This window comes from Emydura macquarii, unplaced genomic scaffold (assembly GCF_026122565.2).
Source record: "Emydura macquarii macquarii isolate MOO-44397 ecotype Brisbane River unplaced genomic scaffold, CSIRO-AGI_Emac_v2 contig_2422, whole genome shotgun sequence".
In the NCBI taxonomy this organism is placed as follows: domain Eukaryota; kingdom Metazoa; phylum Chordata; order Testudines; family Chelidae; genus Emydura; species Emydura macquarii.
Genome location: NW_027132559.1, coordinates 8,669,301 through 8,683,186, shown reverse-complemented (window position 1 = coordinate 8,683,186; position 13,886 = coordinate 8,669,301). Strand labels below are relative to the sequence as shown.

At 38.0% G+C, this 13,886-nt stretch overlaps 1 protein-coding gene across 4 annotated transcripts in view; it reads right to left on the bottom strand.

The window, feature by feature from the left end:
• Positions 1–13,886, bottom strand: part of NEK10 (NIMA related kinase 10) — a 163,276-nt gene that overhangs the window by 41,670 nt on the left and 107,720 nt on the right. For all 4 annotated transcript variants that reach the window (XM_067561623.1, XM_067561620.1, XM_067561621.1 and 1 more), the window contains 2 exons: positions 1,275–1,458; positions 1,099–1,185 (listed from right to left, as the gene is read on the bottom strand). In XM_067561623.1, coding sequence (XP_067417724.1) covers positions 1,099–1,185; positions 1,275–1,458 — 271 coding nt within the window. The remainder of the gene's footprint in view (positions 1–1,098; positions 1,186–1,274; positions 1,459–13,886) is intronic.

The window sequence follows — 13,886 nt, the reverse complement described above, 5'->3', positions numbered from 1 at the left end:
GCCCATAGGGGAGAATAGGGTTATCAGGAACGTGGACTATAACTCCCATGAGGCAATGCGCTGCTATAGGGAAACAGTTTAATGTTGAACTGAACTGAAACTAAACATTTTGGGTCAGTTCAACAAACCAAACTGAAAAATTTCTCTTTTGCAAATATTGAAATATTTTGTTTAGATCAGAAATGACAAAAGGAAAACTTTTCGGAATGTTTCATCCAATGAAAAAAATGGTTTCAATTTTTCATCCTGATTGAGGACAAACGCAAATGTTGAAATACTGGAATTTCTTGTGAGATTGAATTTCCAATTTTTACTCAGTGGTGTTGTTAATCTATTCCATATCATGCCCTATTTTCCACACCAAGATGCTTGTAAGATCTTTTCCCATTAGGCCAGGACCCCTCTCCCATTTAGTAAAATAGCGTAAGGTGGACGCAACCTCTTGACACTTGTTTCTGACCCACGGATTGAGAGCCCATTTAGTAATACAACTGCTAAAAATCCAGAAAATCACCAGTAAGCTAGAATTTACATGCACACCAAACTAAACTCACCTGTCTTTCAACCATAATAATCAAACATGCACACTCCGTAATAATCTCCTTTTTGATCCCAACATCTAACCAATTCCATACAATCACACCCAAATGCATTCCCAGACCGTATTTCTCTCCACTCCCCCTGTTTATCTAACATAGGTCTCTTTTTATTCTTCCACATAATTTCACCATTGTTGATGCAAAAGCCTTCTCTGCAGCTCCATATGGAACAGTCTTCTTCTATCTTTCTATCTCATCAGCTCTCTTGTTCTTCAAATCCGAAAATTTATCTTTTCTCCTCTGCCTATACAACATCTCAATTTCTCTATCCATCTGCTTTTTAAAAGAATGGTTAGCATATTGGGATGCAGCTTATGAGAAAGATGCTATACAAAATAAAAAGAATGGCACCATTGAGATACGTTTCTCTTAGTTTTCTTTTACTGAGGGCCTTTGCTCTCATGACAGATGGTGAACTTGCAATTAATCATAACATCTCCAAATATTTTAGAACAACTTGGATGTCTTACTGTTAGAAATCATGCTTACAGAAACTCACCAAATGCAGATTCTTTCAAAGGACTTGAACTGGAGCTGCTGGAATTATCTGATATGTCCAGCTCATCATCTAATTCAGAGAAGACATCTGTGTATAAATAAAAGCAGAAAGGAAGCTTTCAGCCAAGCTCTGAGCAGAATATTAACATTCCTGGTGTTTCTTCTGCTAAAGACTACCTTTCTCAGAGTTTTCTAAAGTGTAGTTGTCATCTGACAGGATTTCATCTAATGTTCTGTCTTCATCTTTTCCACATGTTGGATGAAAGTTTTCGGTTGGAATGTCAGTGCTTTCTGAAAATTCACTTTTGAAACTGGCTGCTCCACTGCTGCTGCTGCTAAGGCTTGACTTCTCAGAATGCTCCTAACAATGAAGAACAAAGAGAAGAACAAGTGAGGGAAACATTACCAATTTTTGTTTTCCACAGCAATGTCCAAGGCTCATTACAAAATCTGAAAATAAAAAGTCATAATTCATAAAAATATACTTATAGTTCTCACTCCGCTGCTTGTCCTGCTGTCTCATCCTACCAGTGATCCTGCATTTATGGTAATCTCCTTACATCCCTTTACTTATCTGAAATGATTTTTACTTTTTATATAGATGTCCTAAAAATTGTGTTTTAACTCCAAAAAGAGATTGCAAAGAATACTGACGAAGCTCTTTTTCATCATAAACTATAAGGGAAACAATATGAAAATATGAATAAATATTGAATTTAAAAATAAAAAAATTGGACAGAGACACAGACAGATCCCACAGACAACCAAGAGTGGAGATTAACCTCTTTCAGCCTGGACAATTTAAAGCAGACAGGTTTCTTGACATAACAAAATGTGTAAGGCAATCAATCAAGTTTTGTAAAAAATATATATATATATATTAATTAAACTTGATATGGATGCCTCAGAGACGTCATGAAGTGGAACCAACCTGATGCTGGCTATTATTGCTGACAAAAACTAAGAAAATCAAAAAACTGGCATACAAATTATACTGCTGTCATAGTTGTCTCCTGTATGTGCTGAATCTGTCCATAACAAGGAGATCTTTAATGAATATAAAATGCTCCAACCATCACTCTGTTTGTTTATAGCTTTTCAGGGCACAGTAGAGCTCTCTGATCCCTCTTAGCCTCTGTTTTTCTGAGACATGTTTTGAAGACAGACCAGTTTATACTATTTGTCTCCACAGAATAATGTAGACAAAGGATGGGTTTACTTACAGACAGTAGCTATCATATGTAAAGATAAGAACAATATATAAAAACATAAAACAAATCATTAACTTTATGATTATTATTTATTATTTGTATTATTGTACATTAAATATTAAGTAATTTCAGGGGATAATAAAGTTTCTTCCAAACAGTTTGCATTTACAAAGGGTGTTGTCTTAGATACTTGCCCTTCTGGATGTTACCTGATTTTCAGACCTTCCCCAAACACCTTTCCTAAGATGACTGTCATCTTACCTTGGCAGTACAGAATGAATGTATTCCCAAGTCCTCTACTCCTTTGAAAGTCACTTAATCAAACTCCTGAATACTGATTGTAGTGTTAACTGTCCAATAGCCTGAGCCAATTATTCTATTCATTCTCTCCCCCATTCCTAATTCTACAACTCAACCCAGAAGACTAAATAAATGAATCCTCAAGAATTTCCATGTCAACACCTAACAGGAAGGATAATCTTATGGTTCAGTAATGAACTAGGATTTAGGCAACTCTTCCAAAGACTTCACAAGGGATATTATGTACAGCACAATTTTCTGTTCACCAATTTTTCCATCTGTAAAATGGTGATAGCAATACTTCCCTGCCTCATAGGAATGTTGAGGATAAATTTAACAATGCACCTGAGGTACTCCTATATCATAGTGATGACTGCAATAGTAAAACTTCTTATTAAATAAACGTATTATTTTTGGAATGTTTTAGGTTGTAGATTCCAGCTTTATACACTACAATAGCATAGTAACAATGGAAAACAATTTTCAATGTGCAACTGAAGATAAATTGTAACAATTTAAAAATTAATCTTAAAAGCAACATCATCTTTAATAAAACAAATTTATCTCAGAGAAGTATGAGTGAAATAAGACATTTAAATGCTTCAGGAACAGAAATAAATGGTAGCTGGAGTTTTAGGGCTGCTGCCTTGATGTGGCATTTTTAGAAGCCTCAATATAAAGAGCATTCTGATACCACATGTTGACCATGCGACCAAAAAGTGGAGTTCTACCCTGTGACTTTTGATGCATTTATCTTCAGTTACGTCAGGTGTAGTCCCAGCTGCCGACCTCCTGATGGAAATACAGTGAATTTCAATTAGGAATTGGCCATGGCAGAAGAGGAGAGGAGTTCTCTCACCCTTGTTGTCTTCTCAAGAATGCTGTCCCTTCATGAGTCTTTTTTCCTCTCTCTCTTTTCTTATTTTAGCAGATTTATCCCAAGATCATCATTGGAATTAGTGAGTGGATGGCACATACATTAAATCTCTTTTGCTCATAATCATTTCAGTCCATAGGAGACTGTCCAATAAAGAGAAAATGGTGATATGCTGAAGTATGAGTAGCATGTTCCCTCCAATATAGAATCAAATGTATGTTTCTTCTTCCTTCTTTTTAGAATTGCAAAGATTGATACTGCCGCGCGCTCATGTGCTGGTTGGAGAAGTATGATACTTAAATGTTAACTTTAATCACAAAAAAGTTTACATTGTCCAACGGATGGAAAACTAGACAAGAGGAAGCAGGGCCAGCCCTAGACCACATGGCGTCCAGGCAAGGAGCGTCTTCGATGCCCTCCCTCTCCATTTTATAATTTTGCGTACATAGGGGTTCGATGGATCTCTCTGGCTTCTCATTAAATATATCCTTTATTACTCACTACTTACATGCTTCAAGTCTTAAAACACAAGCACACTTTCACAATAAAACAAGTTTCACAATATTGCAGCTGGGTTCTCACTTCACTTAAGTTTGTTCTTATATCTCATTGACTGATTGGCAATGCCCCATCCCTTATATACCCTCAAGGACTTGGCAGACAACATTCTAGGAGATTCGAAGAAAATGTGGTTTTCAGAAAGTCTGGAAAGTTTCACAGGATTCTACAAAGGTCTAGAACATTCTAGGAGGTTAATGAAAAATGAATCCACATATGGAATATGTGAAACATTTTACTTCAAACATTCTATTTTCCCTTTTGTTTCTAACAACAAAAACAGCATCCCAAGCCTGATGCCCCTCAAGCTCAGCATCCCAGGCGGTTGCCCACTCCTAAATCCGACCCTGAAAGGAAGTTTAAAGTAAAAATGTTTACATACACCCTATCCTCTTTTTTTTTTGACATTTGTGGGTAATCATTCATATACTTATAAATATATTTTTCTAGCATTTCCATCAAATGCATTTTCACTGCTAAATTCCAAAAATTATATTATTTTCCCCAGATGTAGAAACAGCCTTTTCAGTAACTTCCAAATCTATCACATAATTACAATATTATGGAGAGGGGGTTGTGTTTTTTAAAAAAAAAGCTCTTTATGACCAATAGACTGAAATGGCTCCAACTGAATAAATCAGGTCTATTGCATATTTACCATTCCTCATTTAGGCATTTTTAAAATGCATTAGTGGATTTATAGTAACAACCCCAATAACAATTTTTTGTGATGAATGAAATGTACATATCCCGTGCAGAAATAATAACACTGAATATCTTACCTGTTTTACATTATTTTTATAAAATACCCAAAGCAATATCAAATCATATTGTGGGGCTGTTTGCCAAACTTCATCTTTAATCAGAACAATTTATTAGTTATATTGGCATGAGAGATACAGATGAGAGAACCTGACTAGTGGGCCACTCTGTTGGCAACTTACCTGACAAGGCCAGCACCTCCATACCAGGAGCTCGACACAGTGTCTGCCCAAGACTGTACCCATGTGAAAGCAACTATATTTGACTATCTTGACATCCAACAGAGGTTCTGTGGGGAGAAATATTCCCAAGGAGCCTGGCCCCATGAGACCACCCAGAAATTAAGAGACCTGTACTGGAGATGATTAAAGCTAGACTAGGATTGGAGAAGTTCACCCTCATACTTCCAGTTGGGTGTATGCACTGGGTGTTCAAACACCAGCCAGAGTCCCTAGCCAATGCTGTCTGGCTGATGGAAAATTATCTAGCTGCTGAAATGGGTCTGGCAGCATCACATAAGCTACTGCTTGAGGCCAAAAGGGCGACTCAACTCAAGGGAGAACACAACCAGAGGAACTGGTGATCAGACAGTGTGGTTTCGGAAGTGCTAGCCTCTAAAGCTATGTCTACATCACAATTAGACGCCTGCAGAGGGAACCTCCCACTTTGTGGGGTCCTAGAGCCCAGACTCTAGCCTGAATGTCTATATAGCAATTAAACAATCCCTTAGCTCAAATTCTGCAAGCCCAAGTCAGCAGGCATGGGCCAGCCACAGGATTTTAATAGCGGTAAGCCCAGTAGGCCACCAAGACCTGGACTGTTCCCTGTTGGGAAACCCCAGCATCTCAGGCCTCAGCCCGGACAAAGGGCCTTGGATCCCCATGGGCTTCTTCACAGGAAAGCCAGGAACTGGGAGCAGATAAGCCACATAGGGAAGACTACCGCAAAATTAGGTCAAGAATGGAGCCCACTCAGCCAGCAGTAGATGTTTGCTTTTCATGTGGGCACTTAGGATACCAGTATCATGAGTCCCCCATATGGTATGTGGTTATGGACAGGTGTGGACAACGGAAAGCTGTGCCCATAAGTGTACGCCAGATAAAGTAATGGAGTTCCTGTTCGGATAAATGGAACAGAGGTGACGGGCCTTGTGGATTCTGGCTGTGGGCAGATACAGATACAGGGCGACTTGGTCCCAAATCCAGAGAAGCCAGGGGATACTATCTTTCTACAGTGTATTCATTGTGATGTTAAATCCTACCCCAGAGCATGACTACAGGGAAAAACACAAAGTTCCTTTTAATGGGGCTGGCCTCAACACAAGTCTAACCCAGTATCTTGGGGTTTGGAGCATTTTGCTGAGATAATGACGGGGTTTAAACCAGCTGCACAGGGATTAATTGAGGGAATCCTGGGAGACGGGATCTCAAAACCTGTGACACCGGCAGCTATAGGTGAGAAGCTGGGCCCCGGAGGAGGAGAGGTGGCCAAGCGGATACTCCCCCAGAAATGCCACCTAACAACGAAGTGATGTTGCCCACCCACCCTTACAGGCACCAGTGGTTCGCACCCCTTATTAGGGTCCAGGTGAATTGTCTCTTTTTCTCAGAGGTTCACCCCTCCTTATACTGAGTTCCCGTACTGTTCTTTGCCCAACTCTTCTCAATACTTCCTGCCAGATTTCTAATGCGGATTTCTTCCTCAACCCCTTTCTCCTTGGAAGGCTCAGAGCTCCCACCCCTTCCTGGTCTCCTCCTTGCCAGAGAGACTCACAACTGGTTCCATGATTTCTCTGAGACTGAGGAAAGCAGACCTTTATATAACCAGCATGCTGTATCAGCAGTCCACTGTTTTCATGGTTGTTGGACTACAAGTCCCAGAAACACCCCATTTTTCTTAGAGTCACATTTGTGAGCTGAACCCAGATCTATCTTAAAGGCGTGGCCTAATCCTGTGAATATTTACCCTCTGAAAACTCATTTTTTCCATTGTAAAGCATAAGTCTTAACTGTGTAGAACCAATGACTCCTCTGCAAGACTTGATGCATTTCTTAAGAGCAGCTTAAGTCTGTATCTAGTAAAATGCTATAATCCCAGCCACCAGGTGCAGTGATTTTAGATTTGGGTGTAGGATCTGTCTCTGAGACAGGAGATGTGGGAGTTGATATGTAGATTTTTTCATTGTGCTCAGAAGGCCTGAGAATCAGATTTGCAATGTTCTGCTTTGCCTCAATTTTCTGATGGCCCTTGATAAGAGGAGGGAAGGCATAATGGAAAATCTTGCTCCAACCAAGAAGAAAAGTATCTGTGAAGGATTTAAGATCCCTGACCCATCTTCAACAAAAGGCCTTTTTTATTTTTAAGAATATAAGCTAAATAAATTCTCCCTGTTCTTTAAAAAAAAGTATTGCTGAACATGAACCACACTCCTGCTTCCTTTCCAAGTTAACCTGTCGATTTCACTCCCTACTCCTCTCTGTAGTCACCACCTTCCCCACATTGATGTATCTGACAATATCTGACACACTCATTCTTTCTCCCCATCCATATACTTATCATTGAAGATATGAGCACTATCAGAAAACTGTACCTTCCACTTTCAAGAGGATGGGCTCTCTACTATAATAGAGATCTTCCATCGCTATCTTCTAGGAACATATGATTATGAAAAACAAACAAACCTTATACTGGTAAGTTTCTTTCTGACCTGTACATAACACAAAAATTCAGAAATTATTGAACATTAAAAAAGTAACACAAAGAAAGTTATTGCTCTTTGGCTTGGATCTTTTTTGCCACATTTCAGCCCAAAGCATTTTTATACTAAAATATAAAACCCTAAATAAAAAGGGGGGTGCGGTGGACACATAGGGTTTTAATTAACACTCTTAATTGCAGAGCGGAGATGATACCACTATAATAAACTGTGTAAAAACACTTGAACACATTAATGAACTGCAGCTGAATGAAATTAATGAATATGCTTGTCCTTGTCTTTCTAACGTCCTTGATATGTTGATCATACATTTTCATATCTAATAATTTAGAAAATAAATCATACAAGAAATGGCTAATTTACTACATTCAGCAACTCTTGAAAAATAATACCAGCAAAACATTTTCCACAATGCATTTTTTTATTCTTCCAAATACCGAAAAAGTTTTCTGTGAGATAATACTACACTATACTGTGTTTAAACAAGCAATCTCTTCCAGCTTTTATTTAATCATACAAAATATAGTTTCCAGTTCTTAAACTGTAATTCAAATATGTGCTATTTAAATGCCAAAATGGAGCAGTTCAGGATAAAAGCAATAGAGCAAAAGGAGAAAGAAGATAATAGTTCATAGAGGGCTGGATTTTCAAGACAAATAATAGTCCCTGTTCATTTTAAAATTAAAAAAAATTGAGAACATCAGTGCAGATGTAAGCTGCCTCAATGAAACTGTAGTCAAAACAAATACAAGGTGTACATATTTTAAATTAAAGTCAAGATTGTATTATGTTCACTGTAACATTAATAACTAGTTGCATTCTGCATGATTTGAAAATAAACATATTATTTGCTTCAACTAATAAGAGATCAGCCTATGCATACATGCACAATTGCTTTAAAAGAAAAATACTTTTAGGAATGAACTGGTATCTGACTGGCTGAAATTGTATTTAATTTAACCCTCATCAATGAATAATACTCAAATCCATCAAACAAAAGATACATCTAGGCACTAGATGAAGAGGAAAATGAAGAGGAAAACAAAAATAAACATTAAACTAATTCAATTCTTATTTGTGTTCCTGAGCGGACAAAAGTAAAAACAACAAACTCATAACTGTTTTGCTAACTATATTTTTACCTTGTACTGTAAGTGATGATACTTGTGAACAAGCAAGGTTATCATAAGTACGGCCACATCCTTAAACTCTGGCTAGGGAGTTCAGAGCTCAGTTTAGAGATGGCAGAGGATTGCAAGGCAAAAGTGGAATTAAGTCACTTTGAACTCCCCTGATTCTAAGTTGATTGTGTAACTGTCCTGTTTTATTGTGTAAATTACCGCTGCTTTTCAGGACATCAGCTGCCAATGGCCTCAAGGGGCAGTTACTGCAACCAGGGATTACTGGGACACAGAAAAGCTCAGGCCATGTTTCTTCCCACTGGCCATGCCACTTGTCGTTCACTGGGAAGGAAAGTGTAGGAGCTGCTTCTATACCACTGCAGGATTCCAGACGTTACACTGACTTTAAAGCTGCTTTGTGTTGGTGGAACAGTGCAAAGAGATCCCAATGCACTTCAGGAAGGGAGCTCTTATATTCAGGTTACACAAAGATTTTTGAACCTATCCAAAAAGGCAGAATACTTGACTACGTCAAGTTAAAAATAAAGTTTATTTAAATGACATCATTCATGTAAAAATAAATTGAGGCTCAGCTCCCAATGGAATAGTGAAATAAAAGATAGGCACCAAAATGCCCAAATCACAATTGCAGAAATGGAAGAAAGGACAATCCTTCAAAGAAGGCACTGAAAACTGTGAAGGCTGAAAAAATATCTATTTATGCAGATTATTGGAAAGTACAAAAAGCTTCAAGTTTGTATTTTTTTCAGCTTTTTGTGTGACCACAAAGAGGGTCTGATTAAAATGAAAAGGGCATACCTGACTTCTGGCCCTTAATCAAAGCATGTAAAAGACCTCAATCAGTACTTATCTCTCTACATAATTTTAGAGAACAATTGAACTACAGGTGGTTAAAAAAATTTCAAAATAAGTTATCCATCAGAAAATGCAGTTGAAACGTCTGCAGGAATGTGTGGATTTTTATTAAACTTTCAGTGGGAAAAAAGTCATTTTCATTTTATTTAATAAAAACATTTAATTTAAATGTCAAAATGTTTCATTGGACTATTGTTTTATTTCATTTTGATTTTTATAATATTACTTTTAATATTACAGTATTTATAGCTATATATTTTACCATTGTGTATAATATGCAATATTTTGTATTACGTTTTGACATTTTCAAAATGAAACAATTTTACATAATCAATAAAAATGTTTGGACATTATCAAAACAAAACGTTTGGAACACTTCCAGATCAAAACATTGAGAAATTTCCACTCTGTGAGAAATTCCAAAATTTCAACTCTTAGTTCTGATTTGGAATGTAAAGAAATTTTGGAATGTTGGGATTTCCTGCAGAACTTTCAGCAAAAATGTCAGTTTTAGCTTGAATTGTTTTTTGAATTTTGATATTTTACGTTGAAAAAAATTGGCAGTTAGAAAAATTACATCCTATATATATGTTCCAGGGAATGTGATGCATTCGCTTCCCCAGAGCTTCTAAGAATTACAGCTAAGTAACCAACTCCTGAGATCGTGTGCCATCATGAAATAATAATGGATGGTGACTATGTAATCAAATAGATATTTCTAAAGTAATTGTATAAAAGTAACTTACTTTAATTTTTTTGTACAGATCCTATTAAATGTTAGATGCCTGACAAACAAAGGCCAAGTTTTTCAAACCTGGGTGTCTAAAGTTAAGTTTCTAAATCCATATTTAGCTACTTATGTTCTTTAGATAATCAAAGTCTTTAGAAGAAAAGGTGAAAAATAGCACAAAGTATTTTGAATATCAGTATTATGATATCATTATTCACGAAAGATTGATTATACTCAGGCCCCAGCATTATAGGAACAAATTCTGCACTAGCAAATCTTCTATTTCAGGACAACATTAATGTATTTCTATCACTATTAAATACTCTTCATGTCCATTCTCTCTACCTCACATAAACATGTATAAATATGGTACATAATGGAAAATCATAGAATCACAGAAGATTAGGGTTGAAAGGGACCTCAGGAGGTCATCTAGTCCAACCCCTGCTCAAAGCAGGACCAATCCCAACTAAATCATCCCAGCCAGGGCTTTGTCAAGCCGCACCTTAAAAACCTCTAAGAATGGAGATTCCACCACCTCCCTAAGTATCCCCTTCCAGTGCATCACCACCCTCCTAATGAAAAAGTTTTTCCTAACGTCCAACCTAGAACTCCTCCACTGCAACTTGAGACTGTTGCTCCTTGTTCTGTCATCTGCCACCAGTGAGAACAGCCTAGCTCCATCCTCCCTGGAACCCCCTTTCAGGTAGTTAAAGGCTGCAATCAAATCCCCCCTCATTCTTTTCTTCTGCAGACTAAACAAGCCTAGTTCCCTCAGCCTCTCCTCATAAATCATGTGCCCCAGCCCCCTAATAATTTTTGTTGTCCTCCAGTGGACTCTCTCCTATATGTCCATATCCTTTCTGTAGAATGGGCCCAAAACTGGACACAATACTACAGATGTGGCATCATCCGTGCCAAATAGAGGGGAATAATCACTTCCCTCAATCTGCTGGCAATGTTCCTACTAATGCAGCCCAATATGCCATTAGCCTTCTTGGAAACAAGGATACACTATTGACTCATATCCAGCTTTTGTCCACTGTAACACACAGGTCCTTTTTTACAGAACTGCTGCTTAGCCAGTTGGTCCCTTGTCTGTAGCAGTCCTAAGTGCAGGACTCTGCTCTTGTTGTTTTTGAAACTCATCCGATTTCTTTTGGACCAATCCTCCAATTTGTTTAGGTCACTCTGTATCCTATCCCTACCCTCCAACATATCTACCTCTCCCCCCAGCTTAGTGTCACCTGCAAACTTGCTGAGGATGCAGTCCAACCAGATCATTAATGAAGGTGCTGAACAAAACAAGCCCCAGGACCGATCCCTGGAGCACTCCGCTTGATATCGGCTGCCATCTAGATATTGAGCCATTGATCACTACCTGTTGAGCCCTACGATCCAGCCAGCTTTCTATCCACCTTTTAGTCCATTCAACCAACCCAAACTTCTTTAACTTGCTGGCAAGAATACTAATGGATGTAAAATTTGTTAATGATTATTTTTCACAATAATTATTTTCTAGAATGGGTTTTATGTTTACTGTTATGGGTTGAGTTAAAACCCCACTGAGATTGGTAGTTGTGAACTCACCCTTCAGTTAACAGAACTGTAAGCATAAGTCCCACCTAAGATAAAATGAGTGTGTGAACCTGCCCAGGAGCTTTTGGCAAAGTATTATTTTGGATAGGATTGTATATTCAAAAAGAGATCATGCAGAAAGTGAGGTCAGACAAGAACAGACTGAGTGTGAGAGAGACAGCTGAAAAGAGCAGCTGAAAGCATGTAGGTGAACCTGAAAGAAACCTGGAGAGAAGTATTTAGGTCAGAGGTGCAGGCTGAAAGTGTTCTTGGTACTGTTAGCAAAAGAAGCTGTTCCCTGCTATTTGATTCCTTCTGCATTCAGAAACACAGGATTTTGTACATTCTTTGTAAATAAACAAAATTGCAACAAAGAAATACCTATCACCAATTTCTGCTCCCAACTGGATACCATGGGGGCTCTAACTTTGAGTGTCTGCTGTTAGAAAAGAGACAACATTATGTTCTTTAGGTGCTGCAGCTCCAGTTCCCAGGCCTTAGCTTCTCCACTGATCTCCCCTTACCAGCCTCCACTTCCATCTCACCTCTCTCCCTTGCTACAAGACAGATTCTAGCTCTGGCTCCAGTAAATCCCTGCTGTCTAGCTCCATGGACCACACAGACAACATGCGATGCAATCCAATTAACTACACACTGTAGGAAAGCTGGGGCTGAAGAGGCAGCTGCAAGCAGGTTCCAGCAGGCTAGGGAGCCAGAAAACAAAATGGCAGACAGATGACTGTAGCAATATATAGAATTCCATAGCATCTTGGAAAAATGACAAACTGCATGGCTGTGGAGTCCATGTAGCCCTGACTGAGATGAGAGGTTTTCTACATTTCACAGAACTACTGCTAAGCTGTTTGAAATTTTTCAATTTTTTGGGTCAAAAATAGCCTTTTAAAAAAAAAAAAAATCAGAAAAAATTGTTTATACTATCAAAATTTTCCTTTTTCATCAGTTTTTCAGTGATGCTTTATACTGAATTTTTAACAAAATGATTTTTAAATAGTTATTGAAATTTTTTTATTTACCAGAAATTCTTATTGAAAACCAGATTTTCAGAAAAAAAATTCATAATAAAAAAGTTTGATAAAATTGTCTATAAAAACACACAAAATTTTGCAAAACAGAAAATGGATCAATTTTGAACCCTGTAAAATGGGAACAACCTAAAATGATTAATTTTTTTTCTCTATTTTTCTAGATTTTCCCCAGGCAGATGACCATGCATCAGTCTACACTACATTATATTTCAGGATTATTTTCAAAACCTCAAAAGATAAGTGGTATTTTAAATTAAAACAATAATTTCCTATCTGTACTGTAACAATTATTCTTCAAGATGTGGGTGCAGATGTGTATTCCACTCAGATGTGTGTATACCCAGTCCTCTGAAACTGGAAACTTTGCCTAGCAGTACCCAGAGGGCAGCACTCGCACTCTTTGGCCCTACAGAATCTCCCATAACTATTTAAGAGTCGTGCTGCCTCAACCCCTCTTTCCCCACCCTTACCCCCACCCGTGCCCAGTTCCTTCAAATCAAATGACAACAGCTGAGGCTTTTTTGACCTAGTTTCCACTTTTTATAGAGCTCTTTTTTGCGTTTTGGATCACTGATTTCTCCTGGTTAAGCCAGGGTGGTCTTTGTATCTTTCCTACGCAGTGGGATAGTTTGCTCTTGTGCCCTTAATAATGTCTCTCTAAAAAACTGCCAACTCTCTTGAACTGTTTTTCCCCTTAGACTTGCTTCCCATGAGATCTTACCTACCAACTCCCTGAGTTTGCTAAAGTCTGACTTCTTGAAATCCATTATTTTTATCGTACTGTTATCGTACTATTATTTCCCTCTTACTATTCCTTGGAATCACAAACTCTACCTTTTCATGATCACTTCCACCCAAACTGCCTTCCACTTTCAAATTCTCAACCAATTCCTCCCTATTTCTCAACAGCCTCTCCCCTAATAGCTTTCTCCACCTTCTAAAATAAAAAATGGTCTCCAATACATTCCAAAAATTTGTTGGATAATCTGTGCCCTGCTGTGTTATTTTCCCAAC